Source organism: Salvia miltiorrhiza, chromosome 2 (genome assembly GCF_028751815.1).
Source record: "Salvia miltiorrhiza cultivar Shanhuang (shh) chromosome 2, IMPLAD_Smil_shh, whole genome shotgun sequence".
Classification (NCBI taxonomy): Eukaryota; Viridiplantae; Streptophyta; class Magnoliopsida; order Lamiales; family Lamiaceae; genus Salvia; species Salvia miltiorrhiza.
In genome coordinates, this window is record NC_080388.1 from 36,879,766 (window position 1) to 36,894,565 (window position 14,800).

Sequence of the window (14,800 nt, forward strand, 5' to 3'; positions counted from 1 at the left end):
GTATGTGTATCGATTTGTAATACTTTAAAAGTTGAGACATATTGTATAAAGGAAATCACAGTCTCATAATTATGGATGTAGTGATGAAATAAATAAATGAAGAACACACGCGTAATGTATTCATTGCGACTTGGGAGATATCCTAATTGGCATTCCTTGAGAAGGAAATGGGAGAGGATCTACTGTAATTGGCTCGTCAAGATTCTCTAGTGTCCAATTATACCTAGTCACAACATAGTGTACAAATATAAGTATGTTGAGCTTTGCCAATTGGTATCCTGCACACAGCCTTGGCCCTCCACCGAACGGAACGTACGCGAATGGCTGAACCGGGTCGTTGAATCTACCCGGTTCGAAGCTCAACGGATCCTCAAAGTACTTGGGATCATAGTGTGTTCCGTATGCTGTCCACAGCACCTGCAGATGAGAGAAAAGGGCAATCTTTTAAGCTGATAAGGAAATATTGATGTTGTTTCTCGATCATGAATTGATCACTTACCTTCCAGCCTTTGGGGATTGTGTATCCATCGAATTCAATATCTTGGATTGCTTTTCTGAAAGACCCGAAAATTGGAGGGAAAATCCTGATGCTCTCGCGCGCAACTTGCCACGTGTAGTTCATCTTCTTCGTGTCTTCGTACGTCAGACCTTCGTCTGCTCCGGTCTTGCTGCGCATGATTTCGTCTTGTTCTGTTTTGTGTGTAAATAACACAACATTTATCAGAATTTTGCAATTTTCACATGACGTTTAAAATGCAGCGAGTACAACACTCCCCCATTTTTCTTTTTTTACCAGCAAAAGAAAGGAGTTAGTGGTGAAATTGATACCTTTGTGAAGGAGAGCATAGCAGTTAGGGTGATGAGCCAGCATCCTGAAGGTCATGGCAATGGCAAAGGAGGTGGTATCGTGAGCTGCAAAGACGAGCAGCACGATGTTATCAGCCACCTCGGCCTCAGTAATCTCACCGCGGATCATGGCAGCAACAAATTTGCAGAGCAGAATCCCTCCCCCATCACTCTCACTCTCTTGCTGTTCCATTTGGGCCCTCTTATTCCTAACAATCTCCATGAGCATCTCCTGTATCTCCTTCCTGGCCTTCTTGGCCCGGGAGAACTTGGAGCCGGGGAAGCTGAAAGGGGCGGCGAACACCCCTTCTAGAACCTTCTCGAACATTTCCAGCATCCCAGGTCGGACGTCAATCCCCAGCAAGCATTCCAGCACAACAGTAAACGTCAAAAGTTTTGTTAGCCCATAGAGACTAAGAGTTTTGTCCCCAGTCCCAGCATCAGGATTCCAGTATGTGTCCAAGTGCATGGTGACGGTGGTGCATATTCTCGGGACGAGATTGTCGAGGCCGGAGGAGCTAAGGGTGGTGGCGATGATGGCACGCAGGCAGCGGTGCGCCTCCCCTTGCTTCTCCATGATGGAGTTCACTCCCATCAACTGCACGGACGACGACGGCCACGAGCTCACCACTAGCTTGAACTCGTTGGAGAGGAACAACTTGTTGGCCTCGGCGCCGCTCACCACCACCGTCGGATGCCCCATCAGCCTCGTCTTGAAGGTGGGGCCGTGCTTCAGCATCCGCGCTCGGATGAAATCCTCGTACAGTCTGTTCTTCTTCTGCGCTTTGTAGAAATCTATGGTCTCGCCGATCCACGGCAGACCCATCCGCCCCGGCGCCAATCGCCGCTCCGCCCTTCTTCTCATCATCACCACTACTGCTAAAGACACAATCACAATAACAGCAACAGAGAAACTCACCTCCACATCCATTGATATTCAGAGAAGAATCTCCTGGCTATTTTAATTTTACACACAAGATTCACAACAAATCAAAAGAAATAAATAAACTCAATCACTTGTGTCTTAATCCCAACAAAATCTGCTATTTATACACGCACACGCACTCCATGCATGGATATAAAATTAATAAGCATGAGTATATTAATTAGGTCAACCTATCGACCAAAAAAGGTCGGCGAATCATGCAATCATAAATAAACATCCCATGTTTCTTTTGCTTTTCTCTTCTAATCTACTCTATCGTTAATATAAAGCGTAATTAAAAGCACACATCTGAAATAGCTAGAGCTGATTAAACAACGATTCGTTTTTAAAATAAGTACTGCCATTAGTCAAATAAGGATTGGAAATTCTGAATCAACAGAGAATCCCTAGATATCTGCTCCGTCCAATACTTAATACTGGGTTTCCTAAGTTGAAGAATTATTTAACGATTAAATAAATGGTTGACCCAGAAAATGGTTAATTAATTAGCCGAACCCAGAATTTGAGAGATTAAAAAATGTTGAAAGAGATGAAGTTGTGGATCTGTATTTGATTATTTAAGTATGTGACAACAAGGTTGAAGCTGCAAAGGTATCAATTGATGTAATAACATCCTAAATGGATTTAATTGTATTGCTTGATTTTTATGGCAATATCGTTCAAAATTAGCCTCAAAATAAAGATTGAATGCACCGCCCAAATCCTTTCAAAGAGCTGTAAGAATCTGGATTCTTGATTAGTACCTTAGCATATTATTTAATTGAAGGATGTTGTAAGATCGTACATCTTAACAATATTTCAAATGTTAGATCTAGTTATATTATATCAATAAGTTACTTGAATGTTTGGATAGTCGAGTTAAGTCGGATGAGATCTTCTGTCTCATAATTTATTGTGTTCCATCCATCTTGTCCCACTTTCAATTTATAATAAATTTTAATTGTTTTCTCTTAAGATAAAAATTATTATATTGTATAATAAACTCTAAGTAATACTTATCACTAAAATTAAAATTTTTAAAAATTATACTACCTTTGAATTAATTAACCCAAAAAAAATCATTATTAATTTAAATAAATATAAAAATTTAATTATAAACCCTAATTGGATGAGTGAACGCTAATTAATTATCTTAAAATTATGTTAAAACATAATAAGTTAAAATTTAAGAAAAAACAACTAAAAATTATAAAAAAAAATTAAGAATGGGACACAGTAAATTGTGGGAGAAAGGATCTCATCCGGAGTTTAGTTGGATAACTCCGGATGAGATTCACTAATCCATATTTTTTTGTGTGTCATCATGTCCAGCTATTATATTTATTATTTAATTTTTTTATAAAAATAAATATATTATATATATTATTATGAATAATAATTAATTTTAATTTCAAAATTTTGAAATTAAAATTAAAGTTTTTATGTCCTAATTTTGTATTTATCAACCCTAATAATAAAATATTAACTAATAAAAATGAAATATTTATATTAAAATGCGGTTTTATATAAAAGGAAAAGAAAAAATGATCTCATGAAAGCACAAAGACGCAGACTAGGAGATCGGGACTCAAAAAAGAGATCAAGAAAACAACGAAAAAGAACTCACAAGCCAGAAAGGCTTCAACACCCTAAACACACAACTAACTAGTAAAAAGGAAAATCCATATTTGTGTGCTGCTCTTGCAACTCCATTTCAATAGCCCATCTACCGTTGGCGATATTATTCATAACCTGCATGCTAGCACTTCTGCCATGATCAATGACAAAGTCTCTAGGCTTATAGCCCATTTCCACTGCGTTCCTGAGGCGATTTTTTATAGTATCTTCTGAACTCTGTGGAACACGTGGACGTTCCATCCCCTTCGGAGGACGGCCCCGTCTCTTAGGCGTCACATTTTCAGCGAGCATTTGCATGCCCTGGTTAACTTGCTCCTCTAACCTACCTAGACGACTAGCAAAATCATCCGTCGTAGTAGTGTTCGAAACCTTGCCATAATGAGAAGTGATTCCCGCTGCCGCAAGTGCATCCTCATTCCCGCTGCTTGTCTCAAGAACCGAAGCCTCACGGTCCAAATTTGAGGAAGTCAGGTCATTCCCCAAAGCAACCTCAGCTGCGCTTCCATCCGGCATCTCAACCTGAATCTCCTCGTCCACCTCCACATCGCTCCCAGCCTGCTGAATATCATCCCCCTTGTCATCCGGAGCCGTCGCCGCAGCTGGCAAATCAGGACTATGAGGCCGCAGCTCCTGAACAGCCGAAACAACCTGGAGTTGTTGCTGCTCTTGCTGTATTTCTTGCTCTTCCGTCGAAAGAAGAGCAAAGGAGTTCCCCGGAGAACGCTGTTGCGCCCCGGCGGCCAGATCCATTGAAGCCACATGCTTCTTTCCCCTCTCAACAACCTGCCACTCAGTGCCAGGCAGTGTCTTCGGATCTGGTAGTTCAGGCACGTCTTCAACAATCGTAGAGTCGATCTTAGAGGCCGGCTCTACACGTCTTTTTTTCCGACACGTATCCTGTGCATGACCAGTTATTTTGCAACTATCACAGTAGAGCGGTAAATTTTCGAAGACAAATTCAACGTAAAATGAAATATCCCCGCGGTCAATCAGAAGAGAAGAAGGGGGATTGTGAGACATATCCATTTCAACTAGTATGCGTGCAAATTGCCCAAATTCGTGCCCCACCGTCGCTCTATCAATCTTCAAAGGATGACCCAAAAACCGTCCAATCCCGGAGATCACCTGTGGATTCCAATACTCAATTGGCAGATAGTGTATGCGAACCCAAACATTCGCCAAAGGAGAGTTCTCTTTAAAAGGATCAAAATTTCGGGTCCATTTACGGAGTCGGAGATGCCCCTTTGAGAGTTCCCAAACCATTTTCGCCTTTGCTATCGTAAAGTCCGCTGCCGAAGTAAATCGGAGCGTAAAATAACCTTTTCCCAACGGAATGAGTTGCCAATGAGAGGTTAAACTCCATAAGTCCTGAAGCTCCAGTTTAAGTTCCATAGTTGATCGAGGCTTATCACCTTTCCGAAGCAGCAAGCGCCCCGTCAAAGCAAATTCGAATTCCTTGACTTCCTTAAGATAAAGATCCATCTGTATTTTGAGGGAGAACTGATCACCCTCTTTCGTGGGCTTGAGATCATGGAAGTTATGCGCTGCCAGATCCGTCTTCTTGCCTGTGGCAATCGCATAAGAAACCCTAGTTTCCTGCGCGTTAGGGTTCTTGGAGGAGTTGTCGACTACAGAAGTAGGGACGATAGAACCGATCGGAGCCTTAGCAGCAGCGGGCGAGCGCGGCCGACCTGCAACTGCTCCGGCAGAAGATCCCGACCCCATGAACAGAGAACGCTGAAACGGAGAAAGGGATGAATAAGTAGATTGAGATCAAGGTGCTTCAAAATTGGCTGAAACCGAGGGGAGATTGAGTCCCCCCTTATCTGGACCGACGACCGTGAAAGCCATCTGCCGGAAGAACGGACGGCGGCGGCGACGGCGGTTAAGGATGTCATGAGGCTAGGGTTAGCGAGGGAGAAGAGAGCGTCATCGCCAGTCCTCAAGAAATCTCTGTTCATTGAAAAAATGAAATATTTATAAAATTATAGTAAAGCATACAAAATTGAGATTAATGAAAAAAATTAAAATAAAAATAAAAATTTGAAATTAAAAAGAAGACACAAAGTGTAATACACTAGGTCCCAAGTGGATTTTGGGATAGAGTTAATTTTTTATTTATTTATTTATCACGATAACTCTAAAACAAATTGTTTATACAGCAAGTGACATGGAATGAAAATGCCGAAAAAAATAACTAGATAAATGAAAGGGCCGAAAAGACTCTAAAATGAAAGAATGTAGGCTCATGACAACTTACATCATCGCACATTGCGCCATGAGTTTTAACATGAATTATTGTTCTGTTTTCATAGAGGTATTATAATAAGGAAACTTTGTAATAAAAGTTATACTTTCTCCGTTTCACGAAAATATGAATAATTGAGAGTAGCACATGTCTTAATAAATATTAGTTGAGAGTTATTATGAGTGAAAAATGAGTCTCACTTTATAAAGTGTTGTGAGAGTAATGAGTTAATTGAGGAAAAGTAATAAGGGGCCATGATGGTTTTTTTTGTGAATAAGTATAAAAAGGAGGAATGAAAAATAAGGAAATGACGTACAGAAATGGAAATATTCACGTTTTTGTGAGACACTCCAAAATGACAAATTGATCATATTTTTGTGAAACGGAGGGAGTATATGTTTATGTCGACAACTTCCCTTTTATTGATCTTTAGCCATCAAATAGTCAACAACAAACTGCTCCACATTAGTAATATTTAAAGGTTTAAGGTACAAATGCCCCCATAAACAAGACACCCCTAGAGCGTATCCCTCCTCATTCTCGATGTTGGTCCAAATAAACCCCCAGAGTCAATAAAAAGGGTACATTTAAACCCAGGCTCTAAACGGCCGTCTAACACCGTTAACTGGCTGGGTTTAAATGTACCTTTTTTTATAGTCTTTGGGGGTGTATTTGGGCCAAGGTCGAAAATGGGGGGTATACCCCTTCACCCCCCCTCCGCAAAACCCTCCGGCACCGCCGCGTGCGCCGCCCCTCCCTTCTCTTCTCTGCGACGACCTCACTTATGCCAGTGGACTTCCCTTGGATTTGGATAATCTCAACTCTCTTGCAACTCGTCGATTACTGCAATTGCCATCGACCCAAGCCGATGCAGAGGACGTGAGTGACAGACGGCTCGGGGCTCGCCGGCCAGTGTGCCGCGCCCAATCGCTTTTCGCCGTCTGCATCGCGCCTCAGATCAGAGATGCCTCTGTCCCTCGGTGACATTCCCACCGACTCGGGCTTGGAGTCCAGCGTGAGAGGGCAGATGACTCGCTTGTTTCTAGCGGTGGGCTTGGATGCCGGAGCGGGAGCAACTACCAGCGGAGATCTCACGTGGACAGACCTCTGTGTGGCGGTGACGACACCGCTGTGAGTAGTGGCGAGGAGGATGGTCCTCCTTCGTTTTTCTCGTCCCACCGCACCGACGTTGGGAGACGGAGCTGAGTGTCCTTGAACGGGAAACGACCGGCGAGGAAGCGTGACGTCTGAAAACGTCACAATCTTTCTCCGGCGTGGCATCGAACGCGGCGGCGACGAGAATCAAAAGAAGGCGGCGGCTGCTGCTTAAAAGGTGGGCCCCACGAGGAAAAAAAAAATAAGTTAACGGTGTTAGACGGCCGTTAAGAGCCTGGGTTTAAATGTACCCTTTTTATTGACTCTGGGGGTTTATTTGGGCCAACATCGAGAATAGGGAGAGATACGCTCTAGGGGTGTCTTGTTTAGGGGGGCATTTGTACCTTAACCCATATTTAAATTAAAATGTGAATTTCAGTTATTCATGCATCGTCGTTATTCATGGTGCATTCTCAAATGTTAAATGATAGATCTATATATTGAAGTATAGAAATCGATTATTCGAGAATTGTTTGTCAAACGAATTATCATACAATAGTTATAATCCTAGACATGTTCCTAATTAATTAGTTAACTGCAACACGTTGATGTTAGGGATCGGATACTTAGTTGCAAAGGTGTAAATGAGTTTTTCAACCATAGCTATAATCATAGGCATGCTCCTAATTAATTGCGAAGGTGTAACTGAGTATTTCAATAACAGACTCTCTAGTTCTGATTTTCTGGACACCCGTAGTTTATTTGTTCTTTCCATGATTGAATTCGTGTTTCAAATTCGTGACCCTGCACCAAAATTCTGCTATTGGGTGAGGGATAGTTTTGATTTTCTAGACTGTGATCCAGAGCCAAAATTATGCAATTGGGTGGATGATAGGCTGAAGAACAATATCATAAGAATTATGTGAGTATGAGTAGTACGTACCAGTGAACTTTATAATTGTACCTGAACTTAATCAATTTGCACAATTTAATACATCAATTATTTTAAGTTCTTCAAAGGAGTATCACCATCATAAACGAATACAGTATCCTAATATAAATTACCAAATGTCATACACGAACTTCTGTCACCCAAAATATAGAGAATATGGAGTTCAAACTAACTCTCACCAATAGGAAGTCAAACCAACATACGAACACATATACACACTTGTAACTCGATTATGAGTAAGGTTCCCGTCTTCCCGACAATCACCAAAATCTATAGTTCTTCTTCTTAGGTCAATTAATTAAGAAGACGATGCTTCATTGTGGTGCTCAATACATGTTAGCGTAAAAATATAAATAAATAATCAAGAAAGTATCATTAACTTCAATACATGTTGCAGCCTAAATTCATATATCATCGTCAAATTATCTCGATTATAATTTAATATTATTAATTATCTCATAAAGATTAATTCAATTATATATTCTTATACGATCTATAACATGCTGTATGATCTATTTTATATAATGAAATACTCCCTCCGTCCCATGAAGCGTGACACAATTTTTTTCGGCACGAGAATTAAGAAATTGGTATTTTGTGTGTTAAGTGTGGTAGGTGAAAATGTGAAAATGTGATAAAGGGTAAATTTTTTGTCATTTTTAAAAATATGTCATGCTTCGTGGGACAGACCAGAAAGGAAACTGTGTCGGTGAGACGGAGGGAGTAATTGAATAAACATATGCAGTTATAAACATTTCAAATAAGAGAATAAATAGTAATAAGTGATAACATATTATACCAGCAATATAGTTAACTTTTGGACATAAGTATTGGGTTTCCTAAGTTGAAGAATTATTTAATGATTAAAATATAAAAGGTTGACCCAGAAAATACTTAATTAATTAGCAGAACCCAATGTGAGAGACTAAAAAGATGTTGATGAAAGATATGAAGTTGTGAATCTGTATTTGGTTATTTAAGAATATGACAACAAGGTTGAAGTTGCGAAGGTATCTATTCATGCAACAACATCCTAAATGGAATTAATTATATTGCTTGATTTTGATGGCAATATTGTTCAAAATTATCAAAAGATCGAATGCACCGTCCAAATCCTTTCAAAGAGCTGTAACAAAATTGATTGTTGATTAGTACCTCAGCATTTATTATTTAATTGAAGGAAGTTGTAAGATCGTACATCTTATAACATATCTTGTAAGTAAAATATAAGTTGTAAAAATAATTTTCTCAGAGCTTATAAATTTTCTAAAAAATCATTTATCTTAATTTATTTTTTCATAATTGTATATGCAATACCTCCTCAGTCCCATTACAAATATCCCACTTTTCATAGTGAGATGTCACATTACAAATATCTCATTCCTTTTTTGGCAACATATTTTCTCTCTATACGTAATATTTAGAAAAATTTCATCAATCCACTTTATTTATTTTCTACACATTTCTTAGTCTCTGTGCCCCAAAAGTAATGTGACATTTGTAATGGTGTTATTTGATCATATATAGCTAGTTTATCTCTCTTTAAATTTTCATATATTATAAAATCATGGTTTGTTATTTGATCATATATAGCTAGTTTATCTCTCTTTAAATTTTCTTCTCTAACACAGATTTTTTTTCTAGCACAAAATTATCTCTGTAACACAAAATTCTCACTGTAACTTATAAGCTCAATTATCTAAACACTTTGACAACTTGTAAGCTCTAACTTATAAGTTCAATTATCTAAACATTTTGACAACTTATAAGTTCTTGAGAAACTACATTTTATAACCTCTTGAAATATCTTATAAGTTCTTTGAAATAAGCTTAGCCAAATATCCTCTTAGTTTTATCAATAAGTTGCTGGATGTTTGGATAGTCGAGTTAAGTTGAGTGGGATTCAGTGTCCCATAATTTTTGTGTGTTACAGTGTTTCGATGTTATATTTATTATTTTTTTATAGAATAAATTTTTATAATATTATGATTATAATTAATTTTTATTTCAAAACATTGAAATTAAAAATATTATATATTTGTATTATCAATCCTAATAATAAATTACTACTAATAAGAGTGAAATTTATTAATAAGATATTAATTATATATTTGGATGCAATAAATCTTAGTTAATGATCTATAGGGTTAATTACGCCAAAGCCCATGTAAAGAAATATTAAATTTAATTAATACTCGATTAGCCCGAGGATCGTCTCTTGGATTATCTTAATTCACCATACATCGATTAAACCTAGCATGCTCCTATTAATTTAAGTGCTGCACCTTGGAGTTAGAATCACTTAATTGTGAATTGAACGCAGAGGCTGTTGACGATTGAATCAAAAGACTCCAGTTCTGACCCAATTCGTTACTGAACAGGTCAGCCAACTTCAACGCTCCATTTGACCCCTCAAACGACCTCCAATCGTATTTTTTGCAGAAATACGACTTCTTCGTCTTCGAAAGAGATTTCCGTGACCGCCTGTTTCACCTCAATCGGAGTTCTGTAGAGGAAGTTATGGCTGTTTTTCGGAGACTGCCAGAACTTAGTTTCCTGCGAAAATCTGACTCCAGCTCAGATCTTCTGAACTGTATCCCGCTCAGTTCCCAACGTTGGATGGACAACGAACTATGAAACTCTCAGAGAATTCGACCCCTACAGTTGGTGCCTTCTTATTGCTCTGCTCTCTAAAACCCTAATTTTTGTGTGTCTTATTCTGAGAGCATATATCTGTATTTTAAAGACAAAACACAGATCTAGGGCCTTAATAACTGTAGTAGGCGACTCCTACTGGGCTCAGGAGACTTTGGGCCAGTCCATGGATCAGATACAAGGAATAAAGATGGGCCTCAAATGAATTAATTCTTATGATCAGCTCAGATCACAATTAATTCATAAATATTAATTCATTCCACTAGAGAATCAATATTGACTTACCCCTTTATTATTGATGATGAGTCGGGCTTGTATTTAGACTTAATTCATCGAATGGATCTCTTGAAGTATCCAGTGGCACCCACTTGACAACTTCTTTGATGACAATTGGTCCGCTGGTGATGACTTCCCACATTCGGCAATATTGAGCAGTAAGGAAGCTTTCGAGTCGAAACTTCCATATGTCGTATTTTTGAATACTAAACATCGAGAGTGAAGAGACTTTGCGGTGGTTAGTTTCCATTGAACAAGAAACCAGAAAAAGACAGATAGGGAAAGCAGTAAGCACTTTGAAAAAGAAAGAGGTTTTGAGACCTTCTAAAGAACATGATCTAGTTCAGTAGAACTTGGTCAAAGCAAAATTGTTCTTGCGAACAACATGCTCTGATACCAATTGTTAGGTCCTTGAGGGTCTCGAATAGGTGTATGGGGAGGGAATACACCTATAGGCTATTTTAAATCGAAAACAAACTGACACAACCTTTTTCAGTAAAATGAGTTTAGCAAAACTTAGGTTGGCGACTGATACTGAATACTCTTCAGTAAAGAGTTATCAGTTAAGTCAAAGACTTTAACTGATACACGTTAGACTTTAGTTGAGTTTGTAAAACAGAGGAGTGTTATGAATCTTACTGACTATCCGAAGATTTATCAGTTAGACTGATAACACTGACATCGGAAAACTTTTCTTTCGAAATAGCCTTTGTGATTTAAACAAGTTGTCAAGATTTATGTTTCACTTTGCTATTAATCAGTTTCAGTTATCCAAAGGTTTGTGCACAGATAAGGAAAGTACATACTGAAAGCGATAAACAACAAGGAGATTTTTATGTGGTTCAGAAAACACTTCCTACATCCACGGTCAGTTGATCACACTGACAACTTCACTGGGCTTGTGCTTACGGGTGCACAACAAACCTAAACAACCGAAGATCCAATCTTCAGTACCAACACACTGGGTTAGATTTCTCACTCTTAGCTTCACTAAGACAAAACTATGTCTTTCTGCAAAGACTAAGATCTTTTGGAGTCAGAACACTGGTCTGAATTCCTTACAACTCAAACTCTCAATTCGATCGGTTGAAAAGAGGTTCGAAAACTTGCCAACTAGATTACAAAGAACATGTTCTCTGTAATCAGTTATACCTAGGCTTTGGATATACAATATTTGCCTAAGTTCTAAGAGAATGTATATAATCAGCAGTGACTGATTTTTGGCTTTGTAATTCTCTTTTTCGATTCAAACTTTGGAATGGCTTTGAATTGTTGAGTGACGAATTCAGCAATGTTTCAACTTGTGTAGTTGAATCGGTGAAGATTGAAGTGATCCTTGAGCTCTATTTATAGGAGAGGTCTTGAATAGATCCGTTGGCTGAAATAGTCTTCAAGAATTCATCCGTTGGAGATAGATTTGAACTTTGTTGAGGCTTCAATCTTCGAGGTTCATTGTTTGGTGAGAACGGCTACTAAGGAGTAGGAGATAGGACATCTCTGAAAAAGGTAATCACCAAAAAGGAAGGCTCTGCAGAGAAAGGACGACCCTTGAGATCTCTGCATTTAATGCGGCTATACTCTGGGAGTGTGTGGCTTCCTTCTAACTTTGGAGGTTCAGTCCGATGAAGAATGTTCAACTAATACTTGACTTTAGTATCAGTCCGCTGAATCCACGTGGCCCGCATTAAGTAATCAGTCGTAACTGATTCTTGGACTGTTCGTCAAATATCAGTATTTGACTCTGCCTTTCATCGTTACATCAGTGGCAACTTTAGTCTTCAGTCTTCAGTCTTCAATCCTCCGGTGTTCAGTCTTCAGAACACTAACTAAATTAGAAAAAGAACTCTAACACTTGAGTTCGCACAGTTCTAGTCTATTACAAGGAAAACCTAAGGATTTTGGTATCATGAAAACAAGGATTATGATATTTCATTAAGTTCCCAACAATTATATATGCAAATAATGCATCTTTTCAAATGAATAAAATTTTAAAAAATGATATTAGCTATTAATTTGTGAAAAATTACTTGAATAATGATAATTGACTAACCATAATAATTTAATAAAGGGTTAAGGGCCAGATCCACCCCTGAAGTGGAGGCCCTTAGAGCGTATAACCTCTCATTCTCGACCTTGGATCAAATAACCCCCCCTAGTCCAAAAAATGGTGCAATTAAACCCAGGCCAGACGGCCATTAATCGTTCGTTTGCTTAATTTTATTTATTTTTTAATTCTAGAATGTGGTCCACCTGCAACCATTTACACGGTTTCCTTAACAACTTAAGGATATGAAGAGTTTTCATACCATTCGAAAACTCAGAATCTGCAGAGAAAATCAAAGGAGAAGAAGGGCTGCTAAGGCAAAATTCTTCACTTGAATCACTAGTTCAACAACCGTGGATTCTAAACCAACTCCCAAAAATAGGTAAGTTTTTATTAAACTTGAATCATTATTAAATGTGAAGAATTCCGATTTTTGTTATTTATTTTTTAGATGAAGCATGAATGAAATGTCTAAAGTGTGTTTTTTTCGTCTGTTTTGTTGTGCAGCATGTCTCGTATGTTAAGTTTTATTTTCAATTTTTTGGGTAGTTGGAAAAAGGTGGAAGAAAGTGGTGAATGAATATATGAAGGTGTTAACTCTATGGAAATAAAAGACACAATAGAAAACATGAATTTTGAAAGGTTTTAGATTATCTAGAATTAATTGGCCAAGAACAGATTGAGTTATATGCTGACTATGAAAGGTTTTTGTAGATACAAGGAAGTGTACATGTAACTGCTGTCCCCCTCTCATGCAATTGCTGCCTTTTACTCAATCTCTATGGACCCTCTATCTATCATAAGAAAGTGGTGTCATAGGGATACATACAGGAAGTGCTATGAACATGCAATTCAGCCTCTACCCGGAGTGAAGTTCTGGACAGTGAAATAGGAGGATGCAATTGAGCCTCCACCAGTTAAAAAGAAGGTAGGAAGGCAAAAGAAGAACATGGTGAGAGCTCCTAATGAGCCAAAACTGAAACACAAACTCTCAAGAAAGGGAAAGATTCAACATTGCAGCCTTTGTGGAAGTACAAGCCACAAGAAGGATGCATGTTCTCAAAGGCTTGCACAGGTATGAATGAATTCACCTATAAACTTAAATAAGCCTTTTTATTATACCTAATGAATTTGTGTTTAATGAGTGTAGTTAAGTAAGAGTACACAGGCTTCTACGTCTTCAAAGCTAAGAAGGAACATGCCAAGAAGAGGCTCACAGGCTGGGATAGGTCTTTATGTCAACGTTGACACTGGAAAACAAATCCTAAATGAAAGTTTCAACATTGTTGCCTTTATAACACTGAATTTTTCATGTAATATTATACTAAATACGTGGTCTTTGGTTGATTTCACAGCCTGGAGGATCCTAATTAGTTGTAATAGATGAAGGCACACCAAGGGATGGTGATCAAAACATGAGATTTCTTATACCAAATGAAGCTAAGATTAGGAAGGAAAAGAGAAAGAGAGGTCCAACCACTTCAATTGGAGGGATCTTAAAAGTGAAAAAGTTTGCACCAAAGCCATTCAAGGCTCCAAGAGGAAAGACAAAAGATAAGAAGCAAGAACTCATCCTTAGAAGATCACCTAGAGGAAAAAATGACAACTGTTGGTTCTACAATTACTAGTTGAAAATGGCAATTTAGCATTGTGTTTTGTTATGACTCATCAATTTTAATGTTTTTTTTTTTATCAAAACAAATTCTGAAAGTCGAATTTTGTGTTTTTGTTTTTGGACATGTGATAGTTTATCATTCAAACTCAATGGAATGAATTTGAGATTACTTGATTTCAGTGGCTAGTATATAAGCAATCTCATATATGTCATTTCACGTATAAACACAAACTAATCTAAACTGTGAAATTCATTTCATTCATTGCAACAATACCAAGATACATTAGGATGGAAGATTAACATACAACATCAAAGATTAACATCAACCAACACACAACCACATTCATGCTAGAACAACATAGATTATCACCAACCAAGATACAATAAAATCATCAAAATAAATCTATTTTTCCTTCTAACTCTCTTTGATTCTTCTTTCAAACCTTCCATTACATCCCAAAGATAACCAATTTAAGCTTCCACATCCATGGGGGGCGCCGAACTTT

The 14,800-nt window shown here is 38.1% G+C and overlaps 1 protein-coding gene across 1 annotated transcript; it reads right to left on the minus strand.

Moving 5' to 3' along the window:
- Positions 1-112: 112 nt before the first annotated feature.
- On the minus strand, positions 113-1,857 carry LOC131012231 (taxadiene 5-alpha hydroxylase). The gene is made up of 3 exons (XM_057940141.1): positions 829-1,857; positions 500-690; positions 113-417 (listed from the first exon to the last, which is right to left on the minus strand). The coding sequence occupies exons 1-3, from the start codon at positions 1,775-1,777 to the stop codon at positions 121-123; spliced, it is 1,437 nt and encodes a 478-aa protein (XP_057796124.1). The 5' UTR covers positions 1,778-1,857; the 3' UTR covers positions 113-120.
- Between the last annotated feature and the right edge of the window lie 12,943 nt (positions 1,858-14,800).

Excerpts from the sequence above, each read along its gene's own strand:
- LOC131012231 (XM_057940141.1), bottom strand. The coding sequence starts at position 1,777 with ATGGATGTGGAGGTGAGTTTCTCTGTTGCTGTTATTGTGATTGTGTCT. Across the intron at positions 691-828 it reads CTATGCTCTCCTTCACAAAG|AACAAGACGAAATCATGCGC; the intron begins GTATCAATTTCA and ends CACACAAAACAG. Across the intron at positions 418-499 it reads CAATCCCCAAAGGCTGGAAG|GTGCTGTGGACAGCATACGG; the intron begins GTAAGTGATCAA and ends TCTCATCTGCAG.